The 22103-nt window shown below is 38.5% G+C and overlaps 1 protein-coding gene across 2 annotated transcripts in view; it reads left to right on the top strand.

Annotated features, from left to right (window-relative positions):
* The first annotated feature begins 2007 nt into the window (after window positions 1–2007).
* The window catches only part of RAP2A (RAP2A, member of RAS oncogene family), a 39806-nt gene continuing 19710 nt past the window's right edge, over window positions 2008–22103 (top strand). Inside the window, exons 1-2 of one of the 2 annotated variants that reach the window (XM_071208236.1) lie at window positions 2023–2098; window positions 2225–2624. In XM_071208236.1, coding sequence (XP_071064337.1) covers window positions 2311–2624 — 314 coding nt within the window. In that variant the 5' untranslated portion in view covers window positions 2023–2098; window positions 2225–2310. Of the gene's footprint in view, window positions 2625–22103 lie in introns of both variants that reach the window. The other variant, XM_004467569.3, reaches the window with a different exon arrangement.

Below are 22103 nucleotides of genomic sequence, written 5' to 3'. Positions count from 1 at the left end.
ACTGAGTCACGCTTTACTGTGCATTTTTAATTAGACAGGACACTTGACATTCATTGTTTCAAACAAAAACTTGGTGATTCTATAACGCAAATATAAATTATCCATTCTAATATAATGGAGTGGTAAGGCAGTAGGACACCGATCAATTAGGACATATCTTTGTAGTAGTATGTTAATTGACATAAAATTAGAGAAATCTGATTTCTAGAAGAACTTGGAGCAAAATCTTCTCCATATGATGACCTTGTAGGGGAGAGGAAACTGTGGAGAGGTATTCCCAGGATCAAACATGAGAACTATATAGACTTTGCTATTCCCAAGAAATGTGAGATAGTAATAGATGTAGATTAGTTCGAGAAAGACATAGTTTAAGAAAGGCAAATCCAATAGCAAGTTATTAGAATAATAACCCAGGAATGTTTGGGTGGGACGTAACTCTTCTGAAATTTGACGTCATGTTTGGGGTAGAGGTTGGAAATAAGCTTTAATGCTAGCGAGAGAACACTAAGTTTCAAAACTGAATATTAAGAAAAAAAATGTTTCAGGAGGCATATATAGAGCACCAATGCAACTGCTTCACTATGCCTTCGTAATTCCGGATTAGTCTCTGTTTGCCCGATTCATCCCACATCCCTCAGAACCATTTCCATGCCCCATCATTTAAGCAAAATGCCACGAAGACTACATTAATAGCAGAATTCTCCCGCCTGCCACAAATTGGGCTCCTTTGCCAGAAAGGCGTACAGCGCCCTGCCCCTCAATTTTTGACCACTCCCAAACCACACCTACTCCAAGCCCTGTCTCCATACTACCGTCCCTCTGGGGCAAGAGGATCGCGAGTTCTGGTTGGCGCAGCCGAAGCTCCCGTCATTCCTCAGGCCACCAACGATTGGTTGGCAGAGAGTGCGCAAGAGCAAACGCCCAGCCTGGCGCAGCTAAAGCTGATCCTGCGACTAATGCTTTTCCCCCATTGGTTAAAAGAGGACGATCACGGTGTGAGGCAGCTCTCTATTGGCCGCGAGTGGTACCATGGGGGTCCCAGAGACGTGGTCTGGTTGGCTGGAATGAATCCAAGCTTCCTACTAATGCCCCAGCTGGCTGTTGCTATGAGGTAGCCCTTCTCCAACCGGCAGTGGCACAGGGCTCCTCTTTCCAGGTTTTCCCGGCTCCCGTGGCTGACAGGGCGTGGGAAGAGCTTGACTTCAGTCCCGCACTGGAGGAGGGCGGGGCTACGGGGAAGGTGGGTGGTGCTAACGACGACGTCATTGGGCGTGGCCCCGGCTTCGGGGGTATCTGGCAGCGGCGGAATAGCCTGTTGGGGAGCAGACTGACGCTACTTGTCACCTATACCTCAGTGTCCTGACGCTTAAAACAAAGCTATTTGTAATGTTTATACAACTTCAGGCAGAAGGCTGGAGGTTCTTGTCACCTTAAAGAAAGCGCCATCTCGTTATAATTATACAACGTAAAGCGAAAGCTCTCAGGAATACCGACCGGCTGGGTGATGTCAGGGAAAGCGCCTCATGCAAAGGACTGCTTTCAGACCTTGCCCGTCTCTTTCTGTCACTTCCCGCCTCAAGTTAAAACCTCGAGGCTCCTATGGATCCTCCAATAGCTTGTTTCCGCAAAAATTTGAGTGGGATTCTCAGGTTGACGCTTTTTCTGTCTCAGGCAAATAACCTGGACATGCTCAGTACACAGGCCTTGGTGTTCGATGGGGTGCGCGGCTGGGGTGTTGCTGAGTTCCCTGGTTTGTTTAGCCGCGGGCAGAAGCTTCCGCCAGGCGCAGGGCCTCCGGGGAGTGCGCGAGGACGGTCGCCTAGGCGACCAAAGGGAAGGGGCGGGGCTTAGGAGCCCCCGCCTCACCCTCCATGGGCCGCCAGGCCCCGCCCCCCGCAGCTCTGCGGCTGGGGCTCGTGCGCGCGCTCCAGCGCCTGGGGAAGAGGCGGCGGCGGCGGCGGGCGGGGAGCTGGGCGTGGAGGCGTGAGGGGCGGGGCGGGCGGCACTGCGGGCCCGCGGATCGGGCAGCTCCGGCGGCTCCCAGTCCCAGCTCGCCCTCCGTCCCTGCCGGCGCCCGCGGGGCCGCATTGCCGCCAGGGTTGGCCCATGCCCAGGGCCGCTGCTCTCTCAGCTGCCGCGGCCACCGCCGCCGCCGCCCGGGGCACCGCCGCGGCCGTGAGGTGGAGGCGGCCGCGGGAGGCGGCGGGGCCAGCAGCCGGGGCAGGGACCGGGGTTGCGGCGCGGCGGGCGTAAGTCTATGTCGCGGGCGACGGCGGCGGCGGTGGTAGCAGCAGCAGCAGCGCAGAGACGATGCGCGAGTACAAAGTGGTGGTGCTGGGCTCGGGCGGGGTAGGCAAATCCGCCCTGACCGTGCAGTTCGTGACCGGCACCTTCATCGAGAAATACGACCCCACCATCGAGGACTTCTACCGCAAGGAGATCGAGGTGGACTCGTCGCCGTCGGTGTTGGAGATCCTGGACACGGCGGGCACCGAGCAGTTCGCGTCCATGCGGGACCTGTACATCAAGAACGGCCAGGGCTTCATCCTCGTCTACAGCCTCGTCAACCAGCAGAGCTTCCAGGACATCAAGCCCATGCGGGACCAGATCATCCGAGTGAAGCGGTAAGAGGGCCGGGCGGGGGCGCGGGCCGGGCGGGCGCGGCCCCCGGAGCCCCTTCTGAGCGGAGCCCGGGGTCCCGTCCGGGCGGCCCCCAATGGGGGCTTCACAGCTGGACTCGAGAGTAATTGTCCCAGGGCCAGAAGCCCCCGCGTGTGTCCATGTGTGGGGGGTAGCTATCTAGGGAGATGGCCCTGAGGTTTTTTGCTTTATTATTGTCATCATCATTATCATCATTATTATTCAGAGTCTCAAATTTGAGTGCTTTGTTTCACAACTTAAAATTTGGCATCCGGTTAATTCACAGCACAGCTCTTTGTTTCTTGGTTGGTATTAATAGCGCTTGTACAGAACACCAAAGGAAACAAAGTTTAAAACTTGCAGGGGGGAAAGAGGTGGGTAGGTTCGTGCTGGGAAGAAGGAAGCTCTGCAAGTACAGGCGAGACATTTTCAGATGGAACAACAACAAAAACTACCTTTGCAATATTTGACAACAAAAATAGCTCCCACGTATCTGTGAAATTGTCACATCGAGAGGAAAGAGTTTTATCATCTAATTACATTTAGTGGTGCGAAGACGTTTTACAAAAATGAACTCTCTAGTTTAGTGCCAAACTTTAAAGACATTATCAAACTATTTGAAGACATCATAACAATTCAGTGGGTTTGGGAGAGTTTTAGCATATAGGTGCACAAATATGCTATTTACTAATTAAAAGAAATGCGGTTTAACGCTTTAAGGAAATGGTATTTTTTAAAAAAATCTGGCCGCTTTTCCCCTCAAAAAAAAAAAAAGCCTTTCATGAAATAGAAGCTTCTTTTTCAAAGGCGGTTAGTATTAGCTAATTTAAAAGTTAATGCAAATAAGACCTATCCTGATACAAACTTTTCTAAGATATGTCTTTTGGAAATACGGCTTATAGCTTATGGCTAAAAATGTTGGCTTTTTTCTTAAATTGACTGAGTATATTTTCCCCTATAATTTTAAACCTTTGAAATGTAATATCTTAATTCAAAGTTTTAACAAAAGTTTCTAATTTCTATTTATTACACATAACTGTTTTGTCTGGCTTTTTTTACTAGTTTGTGTGTGTGTTAATTTTGTGGATTTGATGTCACTTTTTTTTTTTTCCCGCCTAGTTCTGTGGATAGCCATGTAGTGAAAGACAACTTTACCATAAACGCAATCATATAATAAATCAGTTTATATCTACTAAATTTTTAAAAGTAAGAACCAAGTCACCCATACTCGGGATGCTTAAAAATTCATTACAGGGAGCTGAGGTGGCTCAAGCCATTGGAAGCCTCCCTCCCACATGGGAGGTCCTAGGTTCCCTTCTGGGCCTCCTAAAAATATGAGATGCCCAGGCAAGAGAAAGATGCAGAAAGTGAGTGCAAACATCAAGGTGGGCGGGGAGGAGTATTAAATAAATTCTTAAAAAAATTTTTCATTACAAGTTGTAGATTTTTAATGCAACATATTAGCTCAAAGGGAAGGCAGCTCACCATTGTTCCCCTTAACAAATTGGGTATGCACTTCAATAGATCTGTGAATCTGATCAGCTTTTTACTTTTGCAGTCTTATTTTCCTCAAGTTAATTGTTTATGGTTAACAGAAGAGCAATTTTGGTGTTAAACTAAATATGTGGATGACCTCTAAGGAGCTACTTTCAGAAGACTCAAATGCTAAATTTTTTCCCCACCCCCAACACCAGGTGACCAGTCAGTGATAAAGAAGAGATTCGAACAAAGATCTGTGTGAAACCTTGGGCCCTCTTTTTTCTATGTCAGGCTGCCTTTCAACTTGGTATATAATGGCAAACTCAGCTTCCAGCCTTTGGTCCAGGGCAGCACTGTTCAGTAGAAATATATTGTGAACCACATATGTAATTGTAAATTTTAACTAAAAAGAACTGGTGAAACTAATTTTAATAATGTATTTTATTTAACCTAACTATATCCAAAACATTGTTTCAACATTTAATCAATAATGAAAATTATTAATGAGATATTTTACTTTATCTTTTTTTTGTACTATCTTCAAAAATCCAGTATGTTTTCTGCACATACAGTACATACCAGTTCAGAAAGGCCACATTTCAAGAGCTCAGCAGCCACATGTGGCTAGTGGCCACCATACTGGATTGTGCAAGTCTTAAGTATATATATTTTGAAGAAATGCTTGTTCACTTCTCTCTCAACCTCAGTTTCCTTATCTGTGAAATGGAGCATAACGTGTCTGTCAGGTTTGTTAGTATTAAAAGAGATGATGTATTTAAGGTGCATAGGTAAACAGAAATTGCTCAAAAAATTCAAGCTGTCATTCTTTCATTAATAACTTTTAAGTAGCTTTGCTACCCTACCTTGCTTAAATTTTACCCTTGATATAATGTAATTTTAGAGGAAGTAAATTAGTAAGTTTAATTTGAAATTCATTAACTAGTGTTGAAAAGATGAGACTAAAAACCAAACGATTAGGATTAATATAATCCTTGGAAAGTTTTTGTTAACACTCTCTCAAAATGTTTTTCTTTATAAGGGATCTGTTTTATGGGAAAGGGCAAGATATAGAGCACTACAGCATGAGCAAACAGTGAAATGAAACTTTTTATTGGATAATTATTTGAAATATTTTGCTTTTTAAAAAAATAAACCACACTCCAACGCTCTTAAGTATTTATTGGTCAGCATATAGAGGCATATACATATACGCTCTCCTTCCAAAGCCAAGTGGACCAACAAGAAATGGCTGTATTCCTAAGTTTATATGATGTATTTTTTTTTTTTAAGATTTATTTATTTATTTAATTCCCCCCCCCTCCCGGTTGTCTGCTCTCTGTGTCTATTTGCTGTGTCCTGTCTCCCTGTCCGCTTCTTCTGTGGTCAGCACGGGAAGCGTGGGCGGTGCCACTCCTGGGCAGGCTGCACCCTCCTTCGCGCTGGGCGACTCTCCCCACGGGCGCACTCCTTGCGCATGGGACTCCCCTACGCGGGGGACACCCCTGCGTGGCAGGGCACTCCTTGCGCGCATCAGCACTGCGCGTGGACCAGCTCCTCACGGGTCAAGGAGACCCGGGGTCTGAACCGCGGACCTCCCATGTGGTAGACGGACGCCCTAACCACTGGGCCATGTCCGAATCCCTGATGTATTTTTTTAATGTTACTTTTGGTAAGATCACACATCACAAGGAAGAGTGATTGAGAAACAGAAAATACAACTGGAATAAAACTAGAATTCTTTGATTCCATAGTTGCTTCTTTCATTTCTCCTCAGATAAGCTCTGATTCTGACTTCAAGTATCTTCAAATATAATGTGTGAAGTCTGTTGCCCTTAAAATAAAGCCTGTAATCCTCAACATGACTTTTTGAGGCCCAGCACGCTCCTATCCCTTTCTAACTCCCCCCCTTCCCACCCCTCCTCATCCATTACACTCCAGCACCTAGACCTTCTTTTAATTCTTTGAAGGTATCTTTCTCCCTGCCTGCCTATAGTGTTCTACCTTCTTTCACAGTTAGTTCTTACTCATTCTTTCATCCTCTGCTAAAAGGTACCCCCCCACCCTCTCAGGGAAGCTTTCCCTGTGGACACAAGTTAGATTTACATCACACCTTACCCCTTCCCTCAACCACCCATACTTTGTACTTTACACGTATCAGCTTTACCCTGTATTTTCCCTTTTATGTGTGTGTGTGTGTGGGGGGGTGCACTCATCAAAACTTAATTATTTGTGTGATAATTTTTTATGCAATCTGTTTTTCTCACTATACTCTTAAGTACATCTGACTAGCACAGCTCCTGGCATATAGGAAATGACCATGAAAAATATGTTGACAAAAAATTAATGTTCAGAAAGAGAAGTGTGTTTCTTGTTCTTGGCCCTTGGTTTTCTCAAACATTTTAATTTTATGGATGAAATAAATGATTGTTCTCCTTCAGCTCTAACATTCTGGGAAAGCACTTCTGTTTGGGGAGATCAGGGAAAAGGTTAGGTTTAATATGAACCTTAAAAAATTAGGAACATGATCTATTCCAGATGGAGAAAATGGCATGGGAAATGCATATAATATGTTTTTTTATCGGATGTTAAATAAGTTAGGAATATATATAGAAATGAAGAAATAAGGTTAAAAAACTTAAAGCCAAGTTAAAGACCTATTGTAATGGAATGTTATCAAAGTTGTTATAGAAGGAGTAATATGGTGGTGATATGATAGATGACTTAGTAGTAATATACCAGAGTCAGGGAGAAAAGTTGGAAAATATTGTGATAATCTGCCTTTTTTAAAAAATATTTTTTAAATTTCTGCTTTCTATATGAAGTACGTCGATTCTGAATTAATGTGGTCTATAGGAATAGAAAGGAAAGTATGAAAGCAAGTGATATTGTAAGGAATGAATTAGCCAAACATAGTGGTAGAGAGAGAGGGAAAGGTCTAAAGATACCTTGACATTTGGAAATATGAGAAAATAGGATTGTAGAAGAATAGCTGGGGGAGGGTATTACAATAATTTAATAAAGGCTGAAAGGTCAGTTTATGTATGGATGTAGACTCAGGCTCATCTGCATAGTTCAGATTTGGAGAGTGAATGAAACCTTGTAGGTATAGAGAGATAGAAATGAATGGTCATAGCCAAGAATAGAATTTAGAAATGAATGAATATGACCAAGGATGAAACCTGAGTGTTGTGAGATGTATAGATGAGTCTTCATAGAATGCAATAGGCTGGAAGACATGGGTTATTTATTTTAAAACTGTGGACAGAGAATGAGGAGATTGTTGATTTGGGCCACCCAAAGTGACTACGTTGTTTTTTATGAATATTTCTATATCATTAGAGTGATCATTCTCAAGTGAGCTTGCTGTTTGTTTGCACTTTTTCCCCTTCATTATAAGTAGCCATAAAAACCTACTCTAAAAGAGAGCTAAAGTGCTAACTGCTGCACAGAGATCTTTGACCTATGACAGAGTGATACTGTGGAGTGAAAGCCAAGGAACACATTAAATGATGTTTGTCCCCTGTAAGTGAACCTTCCAGAGCTCTGCTACCATTCCTTCCTCCACAAACATCGCCTTCCCCAGTTTCATGCCTGCAGTAAGCAAATTGTAATCCAAAATTGGGCCTCCAAACTATACAGCCTAATAGTCATGAGTTATTTTTCACAGCCCAAGATTTTTTCCTGACAGGGGACCTTTTGTTTTTGATGCATTTTAGAATTAGAAGTAGTTTTCTTTTTGCCACAGAGGATTAGCAGCCCAGTCTGTGAGATGCAAATATAGGTGTTTTGTCTTAAGATTTACAGATAATTCTTTCAATAAAATCTATAATCAGAGGAATAACTTATAATGATATTTATAGTTTTAAGGGGGGATGTAATAGTAATTCAAATAGCCACCCAATAGCACTTTCTGATGCCCACAGACAAAAGATATCAACTGTCCTGCATATTGGTAAAATCTACTGATAAAAACCAATGGGTGATTTGACAGGGTGTGCTACTGACTGCTACATGAGAACTATTAGGCCACCAGGCAAATGAATGTTGTTGACTTTCCTTAAACTATCCTTCAGGAAAAATAATGGGATAACTAAATAATAGATGAACATGCAGGAGGAGGTAGGGTAGATGATAAAGTGTTTCCAGGTGATGCAACCAACATAAGGAGCCAACCAAGTTGGATTCTTTGTATTTGCTAAAGTTTTCCAGTAGCAATACAGCTGAGTGAGTTTAATCTCTGTATATGATCTAGGAAATTATATACACTACATCAATATGCATATATATTTTTGAGCAAAGTTGTTTACATAAGGCCACATATATTATACTTAATTTAAGGTATACTTTTCAAGAATAATTTTTCTTTTAAACAATTTTTCTCTTAGCCATTGTCTTTAGCTCCTTAACCCCCAGAGAGGGATGTGTGATTATACTCTAGGGTTTCCTGTGCTTCTCTTTTTACTTTTTCCTGTTATCTTTTTCTCCCCATCTGTTCTTACCTACTGCTTTCTTACATACTTTCATTTTTTCAGGTCTTTGGAATGAAAGTGTTGTAAGTAAATTTTCTTGGAAAAAATATTTATACTTGAATATTAGTGACCTTACAAACAGACAAAACTGATAGAGACAGAATAGTTAAAGTAAAAATGTTAAGATTATTTCTTAGGGAAACTTATCATGAAATCATAATTGCATGCATAAATATGCCACTTAATTATGTATATTTGCCTTTTTATTTATTACTTTGACAGTTTGTGGCTCATTCCATTAAAAATTATTCTCAGCCTGATAGAGTTAAGTTTCTTAAAGATACCTTTATGCTTTAACATATCACACTGAGTCCTTTAGTAGAATGATATCAATAATGTAATGTTGTGATTTCAGACATCTGCATTTCAGTAAAGTGTGTTCATAAAAATAAGGTTATTGGTGAAGTTTAAGGTTATAAAAGACCTAAAATACTATATTTTAAGATTCAGCTTCATACTGCTAAAAGATTAAAACCTCTTTGGAAACATGGGACCTATAACTCCCAACTATATCCCCTTTTTTCCTTGAAGGAAAACCCTAATAAAAAGCAAAATACCTACAAAATACCTGGTTTTTCATAAATTGCAGTTTAAATTAAAGGCACTACTATGAAATAAGATATTGGGTATCTGATCAAATATCTATAGTACATCATATTGAAGTCATGATTTGGGAAGTTTAGTAACAAATCAGTATTAAAAATCTTTGGAAGTTTGATGCATTTAGTTATGTAATACTAATTAAGCCTGTTGGAAATGTACTTCTGATCACGCATTGCTGAAAATTTTATCTAAAAAAGTTGTTTAACATAGATTTACAGCATGTATATTAAGTATACTTTTATACATTCTTTTATTCAGAATGCTGAAATACCATTGATAGAATTGGATAAGTGGGTTTTTTGTTTTTGCTTTCTTTAATATGTTTAAGATTTTGAGACATACAAAGTTGATACTTTCAGGGAAGAATTCAGTGATTTATAATCTCAGTTTTTAAATTGTTATTATCTGTCAAACAACAAAATATTGACAAAACAACAGCTTTGTCTTTTTCTGTTCCTATTGATCCATTCAAGACAGTGTCTTTCACATTTTCTAAACTGTGACCATCAGTTAGAAGTGCATTTTACATTGTGACCCAGTAGCACATACTTACATAAATACATACAACTGAAACCAGAGTTTCATGAAACAATACTTATTCCTGACATGTAGCTTGTATTATATTTTCTATTTTATTCTTTTCTACTTTATTTTATTCATTTTTAAATGCTCCTCAGCGTACTAAATTGATCTTATGACACCTAATTTGAAAACTTTTACCCTAGAACATCTTACCCTAAGAAAAATACATGTAATTATCTCTTTAATATTTTGAAACAACTTTTACCTTCTCCTTCCTGCCTTATCAGCTCCTAACAAACTATGTGAGATTACTAAAAATGAAATACCCTTCCAACATGAGTTAGTATATGCTACCTCTATTACTGAGAAAGAGCTTTTAGTTACTGAACTAAAAGATACATAAAGTATATCTTTTGGGGAAACATTTATTGTTTTTTGTAAATATTAGAAATGTGAGGGCATATTTCTCATATAATTTTGTTCATTCTAATAAAGTGAGATAGCTCTTGCCTTGTGAAGACTTAGAACAAAGAAAGGGATGTTATAGTATTTAAACAAGAATGCCAGATTACTACAACAGGTTGCTGTTTCTGATCTTTTAAAAGAGAGGTTGACTGCATCTGTCCAGGATGATATTGAATCAGCTCTTCCTTTAAGACAATAAAATAGATGAAGATGACCATAATTATAGATAACTTAAACTTATTTAGTAAAGTTATCCAAGAGAAACATAGCAAACTTACTTAAAACATTTAGAAAGTGTTATTTTTCATGCTTTCCTGAGAGCATGTCCTTAAATATTAATAATTCAAATGAGGAAATCCTACATCATATTAATAATTCAGTACCTATTGTTTTTTTCTTTTCTCTATGACTGAAAAATGAAGAGTGTTTTTTCTGTCTTTAGATTGAGACTTGTTTTGCTCAAAATTTGAAATATATTCATCCTTTGGGTTTCCAATGAATATATTAATACTGTATGTATTAGAATTGTTTTAATGCAGCATTTTTAAAATTTTGCAAACTGAGCTCATCTTCTCATATAGGAAAGTAATTAAGTGTTAATCTGGTTAAAGCTGGACTCCAGCACTCACTAATTATATCATTTGGAACAAGTTAATATTCTCTGTATCTCAGTTACCTTGTTTGTAATATGGGTATAATATAACTAATAAAGTAATGAGTAACCCCAAATTATCAATGAAAAAGTTTCACCAAAATCACATATACAGGAATTAAACCCTATAAAAAGCATTTGTCTATTTTTTATAAGACAGTCTACTGCCATGTGACTTCTTAGGAATTAACCAGTTCCCCAACCATATCTAGAAAAATTAGGTAATGTAGTATCTTACTTCTGTTTCTTCTGTTGCTTACAACTCTGTTTTCAGTGCTAGTACAGATTTTGTAGAATTCATAGCATAGACCTTCAGTTCTTTGCATTTTGTGCCTTTGCCTTCTCTTTGAAGTCTAAATATGTTGGCTATAAATGGTGATAATAAGTTTTTATGAAATAATATTTTTCTTTAAAAAAAATTAGTTGGTAACAATCATAAACATTTATATGAATCTGAAAAACCATGAATGGGCCGAATTTAAATTTTTTTTTTGTCTTTATTTTTTTTAATGTTACGTTCAAAAAATATGAGGTCCCCATATACCCCCCACCCACCTCCCCCCTCACCCCACTCCTCCAATACCAACAATTTCCTCCATCATCGTGGGACATTCATTGCACTTGGTGAGTACATCTCTGAGCACTGCTGCACCACATGGTCAGTGGTCCACATTATAGTTTACACTCTTCCCCAGTCCACCCAGAGGGGCATGGGAGAACATACAATATCCAGTAACTGTCCCTGCTGTACCACCCAGGACAACTCCCAAGTCTTGAAAATGTCCCCACATCACATCTCTTATTCCCATTCCCTACCCTCAGCAGCTACCGTGGCCACTTTCTCCACATCAATGTTACATTTTCTTTGATTATTAATCATAATAGTTCATGAATAGAATATCAATAAGTCCTCTAATCCATACTCTATTCCTCCATCCTGTGGACCCTGGAATGGTTATGTCCACTCCACCTCTATATCAAGAGGGGGCTTAGATTCCACATGGATGATGGATGAAATTCTCCTGCTTTCAGTTGTAGGCACTCTTTGAATTTAATTTTAAAGTCTTTATGGCTAGTTATAAATAGTAACATGTTGACAGAACTTTTAAATAAATTGATTCCAGAAGAAGTTGTGTCTGTCTTTATATAAAAGTTATCATTGTCAACATAAAATAACATGGTCGTAGCCCACCCCCCCACCCCCGCCCCGGTTTGTATAACATTGTCCTGGGCATTATGCAGAATAAGAACAAGAGTTCATCTCTGCCCTTCTGGTATGCTGAAGTGTACTATAAATGAATATATATATTTGACAGTGTAAATTTATTATATATATGTTTAGAGAGAGAGAGAAATAGTTTTTAAAAACAATTTGTGTTCCAAATTTCAAAAAAAAAAAAAAAAGCATTGCTTTTGTAAGTCCACCTTTCCAAGGAATTTTTAATGAATTCTAACTCATATAAATTTTGAAATTTGTCTGTAAGACTAGTGATGAAATTATCTATTTCTTATATTTAGTACATTTTTATCCTTCTTGCAAATCTTACATATATTTGGTTGTAAATGGTTTAGGCAGGAATTATTACTTTAGAAAGCATTAGAAAAGTAGATTAGTTTCTGAGAAACTGAGGGAAAATAACAAATAGATGAGCTAGTATCCTGAAAAGATAGGTGGGGGACTAGTTAAAGATAGAAGTTTGCTATCAGGCATAGTCTTATATAGATTAAGTAACAAAGAATAAACTTTATCTTCAAAATTATTTTTTGGTTTTAGCACAACTAAAATATCCAAACATTATTTACATATATAGTTTTATATATAATATTTTAATATACACTTATATAGCTATATTCTCCAGAATAGAATTCTCCCCTCCCCCAAATGACCCACATACATTCAGCATACACTCAGTCTGTGTTTTCTTTTTCTGTTTTGTGAACCAATATTTCAAAGAAACTTTAGCCATCATTTTATGTTGGTATAGTGAAGGGCTGGATACCTATTGTTAAGAGAAGTAGTTAAATACACATGTACTTACGTACTTACTTAAATACATACATGGACACTTGAAAACTAACTAGAAATTAAGATTATATTTTAAATTTATTTTTGAAGAGTGGAAGATGAGAGAAGGATTTCTGAAGGGTTATTTCCATTTATGTATCATACTAATGACACAAAAAACTTTTCCCAGTGGTCTGGACTTAAGGAGCAGAAATTTTTGCATAAACCCTGTGTCTGTTCTTGCTCCGAAATGACTATGGACTAATTCTAGACTACTGTTCCTTTTGTGAGAAAGAATATATATATATTCTTCATATATATATATATATGGAGTATTCATTTTGGTAGATGTAGCTGCTGCCTGGAGTGCCACGTGGAAAGGCTCCTCCAATTGAATATGGGCTCAGCAGAAAGAAGCCATGATTTACTAGCAGCATTTACTGTGAGAGAGGCAGCAAGGGATGTTTTTACCTTCTCTGCCTAACAAATCTATACTTTAATTGTGGTAGGATGCCATACCATAAGGCATATATATTGCCTCAGAGACATATACGTTGTAAAATGCTATTCTTGACAACAGAAAATGTCTATTCCCTAAGCATATCTTTGGTTTTATTGAAAGAAATACATGTACATATATGCAGGCGCAGGGGCTATTTGGGGGAAGATTTATTCCACTGCTCCCATCAGTTACATCCCATTAAAATAACTAATCCCAGACTTCATCATGAAAGTAAAATGACAGTCTACACAATCAGAGAAAATATTTGGAAGCCACATATCTAATAAAGGTGTAATATCCAGAATTTATAGAGGAATCCTTCAACTTAACAAAAAAGACAAACCTCCCAATTTAAAAAAGGCAAAAGACTTGAATAGATCTCTCTCCAAAGAAGATAAACAATGGCCATAAATGCACATGAAAAGATACTCAACATATTAACAATAAGGGAAAAGTAAATCAAAACAACAATGAGATAACATTTCATACCTATTCGAATGGCTGCTATTTAAAAAAAAAAAAGGAAAATAACTGTTGGAGATGATGCAGAGAAACAGGAATACTCTTTCATTGCTAATAGCAGTGTAAACTGGTGCAGCTACTGTGGAAGATAGTTGGGCAGTTCCTCAGAAAGCTAGATATAGAACTATGATGGGACCTGGCAATCCCCCTATTCGGTATATACCCAAAAGAATTGAAGACAGGAATTAGAACAGATATTTAGACACCGATATTCATAGCGGCATTATTCACAGTTGCCAAAAGACAAGCAATCCAAGTTTCCATCAACTGATGAATGAATAAATAAACTATGTTATATTCATTCAATGGAATATGTTTTAGTCGTAAAAAGGAATGAAGTCGTGATACATGCGACAACATGGATGAACCTCAAAGATATCATGTTTAGTGAAATAAGCCAGACACAAAAGGACAAATATTGTATAATCTCGCTAATTTGAAACAATTAGAATAAACAAACTTAGTGTCAAAATCTAGACTCTAGGTTACCAGAAGATGGGGTAGAATGGGAAGTTAAGGCTTAAAATAAGTACAGGGTCCTATTTAGGATGATGGTAATGTTTTAGTTATGGATGGTGGTGATAGTAGTACAACACTGAATGTAATTAACAGCCCTGGAATATATATCTGAATGTGATTAAAAGGGGATATATTAGATTGTATATAAAGTAACAATAAAATTTTTAAAAAAATCCATGGAAGCGCACTACACAGTGAATCCCAAGTTAAAAAATGGACTATAGTTAATAGTACAATTATAAAAATGTGCTATCATCAGTTTCACAAATGTTCCACACCAATGCAAGATGTTAATAACAGGGCGATATATGGGAATCCTGCATTTTATGCATGATTGTTCTTGAAACCCATAGCTTCTCTAATAAAGAAAAAAAAAGTTCAACAAATATTTATTGAAACGAATTCCATGTAGATGAAACATCTTGAAATAAAAATACTTGACTACAAAATAAATAAATTTTTTTACAAAACTAGTCCTGACGTATTTCTTAGTAGGCCATGTTGATTGGCTTCTAAGAATTCTCTCTCTCTATGTATTTTTTTTCCTTTGAATTAGCACCACTTCTTGACCTGTTCCTTTTTCTACAACAGTGACCATATGCTTTTGTTTACCTGGGACAGTTCAAGTTTATGCCTTTTGTCTTCACATATTCGTTTACAGCATGCCCTTTCCATCTCAAAAGTGCCTCAGTTTGGGGCAGTAAATTATATGGTCACTCTAGACCTTTACCTCAACTTCCATCTTCAGAATCACAATGGTTTAAATCACATTTTTTAAAATCAATTTTACTGATACATTAATAAAGCATAAATCCATCCAAAGTGTATTGAATCACATTTTTACATATATTTTTGTGGCATCTAGTTTATATAAACAGTCTCTTTCTTTGACCTGGTTTACATCCTTTTGTATTGTATGTATGTATTTGGGTAAACAAATTCTTATGAACTAGAACTTAGGGTTGTTTGGCACAGAGTTGTTTTTTTTTTAAAAAAGATTTATTTTTTAACACTCCCCCCAAGCCCTTTACATATATTAACTATTATTAATGAAGTCATCATCATCACCTTCCTTAACATGAGAATAATTATTTTTAATATTTCCATTTTACAAATGAGGACTCTGAAACTTTGAAAAGTATAAAGACATGTAAGGGAGCAGAGTTAGGATTCAATGCTATGTCCTCTAAATCCAAATTCCATTTTCTCTCCCTTGCAGTGCACTCAATCTTGATTTTATCCAGTGATCAGATTGTCATTAGCCTTGACTTTTAACGTAGGGATAATCTTTTTACTCTAGTCATTGGAGAGCTACTGCATTTTTATGGAGGAAGAGAGGACTGTGTATTATGTTTTTTGTTTATATATATATATATATATTTTTTTTTTTTTTTAAGATGTATTTATTTTCCCCCTTTCCCTCCTCCTGCCCTGCTGTTTTTGCTGTCTGTGTTGTCTTTTCTTCTCATTTTCTCTCCTCTAGGATTCACTGGGATTCGATTCTGGGGACCTCTGATGGGGAGAGAGGTTCCCTGTCAATTGTGCCACCTCAGTTCCTGGTTTCTGCTGCACTTCACCTTGACTCTCCCCTTGTCTCTCTTTTGATGCGTCATCATCTTGCCACATCGCTCTCTTGTGTGGGGCTCACCATGTGTGCACTTGCTCACCACACAGGCACTCGTGGGCACTGGCTTGCTATGTGGGCATGCTTTCTCTTCTTTTTCACGAGGAGGCCCCGGGGATCGAACCCAGGTCCTCCCATATGGTAGTCAGTTGAGCCACATCCACTTCCCTGTGTATTATGTTTTAAAATACTTATTGAAGAAGTGGCATATAGGATAGAATACTATATGGGAGGCTGAGATGGGACCAGTTACGAGACTGCTGCAAAAGCTTAGGTATGAGTTATTTTGGAAGTGAAAGGGTTTTTGTAGTGGGGTGAAAATGAAGAGACAGATTTTCTCATGTCCAATATTTCTTTCTATGCCCATCCCTTCTAATGACTACTATACTAAACCTGTCATTTTAATCTCTCATCCTACATCTGATTACTGTTACAGACTTTTTGCTTAAATCCATTCTCCTTGCCCCCACAGCAATTACAACTGTGTTTCTAACTTATTTTACCTCAGTGTTGACTTGAACCTTGTCCAGATATCTGGACATCCTTTGGCATTGTTAGGCACTATAATCTCTGCGACTAATGATAGTTTGCAGCTCCTTTCTTCATTGTGTATTTGCTTTACTTTGTGTTTTTCACCTGTTACCTGCTCCTTCTTGTGGTTCAAATGAAAAGACCTTTTTAACAGATAGCACTAATCAATCCTATGCCAGTTAAACCAACTAATTACAGCATGTCATGTATAATCTATGTATTCCTCTTCTGAGTTTATTGTTGGAGAGAAGAAATACTAATTTTGTTGGTCTGATAATCTAAGCTGTCTAGAAAGCTAGATTAAAGAGATTCAGCTTTTTATTTTTTTTAATATTTGCTTTAGCTGGTGCTATTTGCAGTTAGTGAGTTGGAAATTAGAAATATGTTAAGATTTCTTTACAAGAGTAGAATAATATCCTAGGATAAATACTCTCCTGTTCATAATTTAAAAGTTCCTAAAAAGTCTTAGCTCTTCTTAACTTTGACACATCTTTAAATCTTCTCCATTCAGATGTAGCTTTTAAAAAGTAGTCTTACCATTGACCATGAGGTGCAGCGGTGCTCAGGCATGTATTCACCAAGTGCAGTGAATGTCTCATGATGATGGAGGAGGTTGTTGTTATGGGGGAGGAGTGGAGTGAGGGGTTGGGGAGTATATGGGGACCTCATATTTTTTTAATGTAACATTTAAAAAAATAAAGACAAAAAAGTCTTAATTAAATTTTAAACTGTTAACTGTTTACTGGATACAGATTAATTCTTTTTTCATACACATTTTGTCGAGGATTATGCAGTGAAGGAGTGCTGGGAAGATATATCCTACTATTTAATCCAGATACAAATTTAGGTAATGAATACTTTGCATATCCTAGAGCTGTTGACTCAGTGTAGTCTTTTTAAGTACAATAGTTAGATCTGTTTTTCAATGCACAGGTTTTGGATTTCAACTCCCTAAAATGAAATGCATGTTTAGTATCTGAAAACCTTTGTACCTTTGATAGATGAAAGCTGTGTACTCTTTATAAATATGCCCAAGCTTGAATTTTCCCTGCTATGTAAATTATGTAAGAAGAAACATGCTGATTTATTTAGATAAAGTTTGCATTTGGTTTTTAAAATACAAAGCTTTAGGCTTGTAGTTGTGAGTACTTCCTTACAAATAACATATTGTTGGGGTGGGTAATCTCTATTTCTAATCAAAAGGCAGATTAAATGTAGTCATCACTACTTTTTCTCTTTTTAACTTGGATTTTGAAGTTCTGAGGCATCTTGATGTACTTGAGAAGAACTGAAGTCAGGGATGCAATTTATGAATCTCATAGACATAGTGAAGAAAATGTTCAGAATTATTATCATTTTTATTTCTAGTCATATATACTTTACTGTTACTATTCCTTGTGCTTTCAGTTTTCAGCCAAGAGAATATTTTCAATATAAATCAAACTGTAAGACTTGGACAGAAATTTGAAATTGAGTAGCAGTCTTCAACTGAGTAATAAACCTGACTGATTTGCTTGAATCATGAACATACTTAACGGTATAACCAACATGCATGCATACTCAATGTCTTAAAAGTTATTTTACTATTCCTATTTTAAGAAGGTACTCTTTTATCTAATTACCTTATTTAATTTTTGATTCAGTTAATTTCTATTGAGGTATAACTTTCATGCAATAAAACAGCAGTCTCCCTATCTTCCCCCACAGTCACTTCCATAATCAGATCACCATAGATTGTTGCACTATAGATTGTTGGGGATGTAATTGTACTTAAAGTTTCTTTTTACATTTTTGGTATTCGAAGCTTCTTTTAAAAATTTCTGTTGTAAAGCATAAACTACATATTTTCCTTACCTGTTCTTTTAACTTTTTACTTAGACATGCATTCAAACTTTTAGGACAGTCACAAAAATAATACAAACTCCATACGGAGACCTCCAGCATAACCATACTCCCCTAGACTCACCAATTTTAACATTTTGCCACATTTGCTTTGTCTGTCAGTCTTTCTGTCCATCTATCTCTCTAACCATTTTTCTGAATATGTATCAATCCATTTTCTGAACACCTGAGTATGGGTTGCATACATCATGATCCCTGAACACTTAATGCTACCATGTGTGTTTGCAACTAAGATTTAACATTGATTTAAAGCTTATAGTCTATATTCCTATTTTTTCATATGTCCCAATAATGTCCCTTTGAGCCTTTTCTCCTCCCTTATTTGATCCCATCCAGGATCACATATTGAATTTAATTGTCATTGTCTCCTATGCTTACCTCTAAAAGTTTTATTGTTTTGCATTCTGTGTAAGTCTATGATCCATTTTGAGTTAATTTTTGTGTAAGGTATGAGTTTTAGGTCAAGGTGTATTTTTTTGCCTTTAGATGCCCAGTTGCTCCAGCCTTTTGTTGGAAAGGCTATCCTTCTTCCGTTGAATTATTGTGAACTTTTGTCAAAAGTCAGTTGGGCAGGGAAGCAGATGTGGCTCAAGCAATTGGGCTCCTGCCTACCACATAGGAGGAACCAGGTTAGATTCCTGGTGTGCGACGGTTTGCTCGGTCGGTAGAGGTGGGGTCTGGCTGCGGATGAGGGGTCGGTCCAGCTTTGGACGAGGGGTCGGTCCCGCTTGGGACAAGGGGTCGGTCCCACTTGGGACGAGGGGTCGGTCCGGCAGCAGATGAGGGGTCGGTCTCACAGGGGTTGCGCGGTTCGGCTGACGGGGTCGCCCGGCAAAGCCGGCGACGAAGGGGTTGCCCGGAGAAGCAGGCGACGAACTGGGGACAAGGGAGGCCAGGCCCTTGTCGGGGGCTCTCAGGACTGGAGGGCGCATGGCAGAAAAACTACCGCGGAGACAAGGTAAACACGCAAGTCCAACTTTATTGAGGGAGAGGCAACAGTTTTATAGGGGCTGGGGAAGGCTGATTGGTCGAAGCCACGCCCTGTTCTGATTGGTTGCCGGAGAAAGGTCAGTGGGAGGTACTGGAAGGGGGAGGGGTGGTGGTTAGGGATTGGCTGTTGCTGTTGCTGGGGGAAGCGGCAGGGTTTAGTGATTGGTGGCTGCTGTTGCTGGGGTAGAGGGCAGACTTGAGTTTCCTGCCCACGCCTGGCTGTTGCTGCTGTCGGGGGAAGGGAAGAGGGCAGACTGGAATTTTCCGCCCTGCGCCTGCTCAGGGAGAAAGAAGGCATCGTGCGGTGCTATCTGGGAGGAGGGGCGGCCACGGAAGCATGGCTGCCGAGAAGGGGAGACCCGAGGGCACTCTGCGCCCATGCCGAGCTTCCTTCAGGGGTGGCGGTGGGCCCGACCAACCACCCTATTACAGGGGCAGCGGTTTGGAATAGGCCTACCGCGGCCGCCGCCCCTCGCCAGGCCAGAAACCACACTTCAGCCCAAGGGGTGACCACACTGGTGTCTCCTGGAAAAGATGGGCAAGACAGTGAGCTGCCGCACTGGGGTGGCACAGTGAGGTGACAAAACAGGATTCACAACAAAGGAGACAGAAAGAGAAAACACCGGTGAACTTGACTTCCCAAGAGAAGCTGCAAGTTGGGAACTCTAATGAAGGTGATAAAGAGTTCCCCAGGAGAAACTTGCTGGCTGAAGTAGAGATAGAAATTCTTTCTAACTGCCGAAATCCTCAGGTCTCCCTTTAAGGCCTCCAACTAATTAGATGAGGAGACTTCTCATTGCTGTCGGCACTCTCCATTGTTGATTGTAGTATAATCAGCTATAGATACAAACAATTCACTAATTATTTAAATCCATGTATGAAATACCCTCATAGTGAAAGCTAAGCCAATGCTTGCTTGACCAAACAACTGGACACCATAACCTAACCATGTTGACACATGAAATGAATCATTACACTTTCTGATCTACATGCCTTTTTATTTCCTTTTCTTGCCTTATTACACTGGCCAGAACTTCCAGTACTGTGTTGAATAAGAGTGATGAGACTGGATATCCTTGTCTTGTTCCTGATCTTAGGGGGAAAGTATTCAGTGCTTTACCATTAAGAATGATTTTATTTGTAGGGTTTGTGGGTGTTCTTTATCATGTTGTGGAAGTTCCTCTGTATTTCCATTCTGAAAGTTTTTATCATGAATGCTTATTGTCAAATGCCTTTGCTGTATTGATTTATATAATCATGTGAGTTTTCTTTTCTAGGCTGGATTCCTTTGCTTGGTCTTTGAGTATTAAACAGTCTTGCATCCCTGGAATAAATCCCACATGGTCATGGTGTATAATACCTTTTATATTGCAGAATTCTATTTTCTAAAATCTTATTAAGGATTTTTGCATTGATTTTCATGATGGATATTGGCTTATAGTTTTCTATTTTTGTACCATCTTTGGTTTTGTTATCAGGGTAATGTCTTTATGAAATGAATTGCGTAGTGCGCCATCCCTTTCCATTTTCTGGAGAGTGGATAAAATTGGTGTTAACTTTTCTTTTAACATTTGGTAGTTTTCTCCAGTGAAAACATCTGGGCCTAGAGATTTCTTTTTTTAGTTTTAAATTGCAAATTTAAATACCTTACTAGTTACAGGGCTGTTCAAGTCATCTCTTTTATAGTGGGTGAGTCATAATCATTTTGTCCTTTTCAAGGAGATGTTTGAGGTATCTTCAATTGCATTAGAACAAAATTGGGCATCACTCACCTTTTCTTTCCCTAGGTCCAAGCCAGGACAATAACAACTTTTATCATCTCCCCTTCCCTTACCCCACCCCAGAAAAACCAGAATTTTCTTAACTTTGTTTCTTAAATTGGAACTCTTGGCCTGAGGAGAATAGAATGTGGAAAAGGCCTTGTAGAGAAATGTGATACAAAGTCACTTTTTCTTTCTTAAGAGGAGTTAAGAAGCAGGGGATACTGTTGGAGTTATATCATTCCTCTACCAAAAAGTAGTTGAGGCTACTTGTTGATTGATGTGATATTTCTCTCTTAAGACTTTTAAAGACTTGATTAAAATAAATAGTTCTGAAAAAACTTTAAAAAGGTACATTTACAGTGTTGAGTAATTATTTTTCATAAACCCCTAGAAAGAAAATGTACACATTTTTGGTGAAAGTCAAAGGCCAAAATCCCATTCTCTTTCTATTAGGAGAAATTCGAGAGTGGAATTTCCTTCATTAATGCAAAATCTGAGTTACAAATGATTTGTAACTTACATAATAAACATACATTTTTAAAGACTCCCAGGTAATTGGCAAAGGATAGGTGAATATCAAGAAATAATAATGTAAACATGAAGTGAATTAACCTGGTTAAGATATTTGAAAAATTAAACTTTGATTCATTATTCACTTGATTTGGAAAGGGAACTAATACTACAGGAAGAATAATCCTTTTATAAATTTTAAGCTGAGAGGAATGTTTTTTATTGTTTTTTTAAGAACTCCATGATGTACTAACATTTTCTTCATAAAGAATAGTGATTTGGATACTACAGTGGGCTGAGTTGTGTGTCCCAAAAAGATACGTTCAAGACCCTACCCCTAGTACC

This window comes from Dasypus novemcinctus, chromosome 15 (assembly GCF_030445035.2).
Source record: "Dasypus novemcinctus isolate mDasNov1 chromosome 15, mDasNov1.1.hap2, whole genome shotgun sequence".
NCBI classification, from domain to species: Eukaryota; Metazoa; Chordata; class Mammalia; order Cingulata; family Dasypodidae; genus Dasypus; species Dasypus novemcinctus.
The sequence above is the reverse complement of the archived record's forward strand: the minus strand, read 5'-3'. Positions and strand labels throughout refer to the sequence as shown.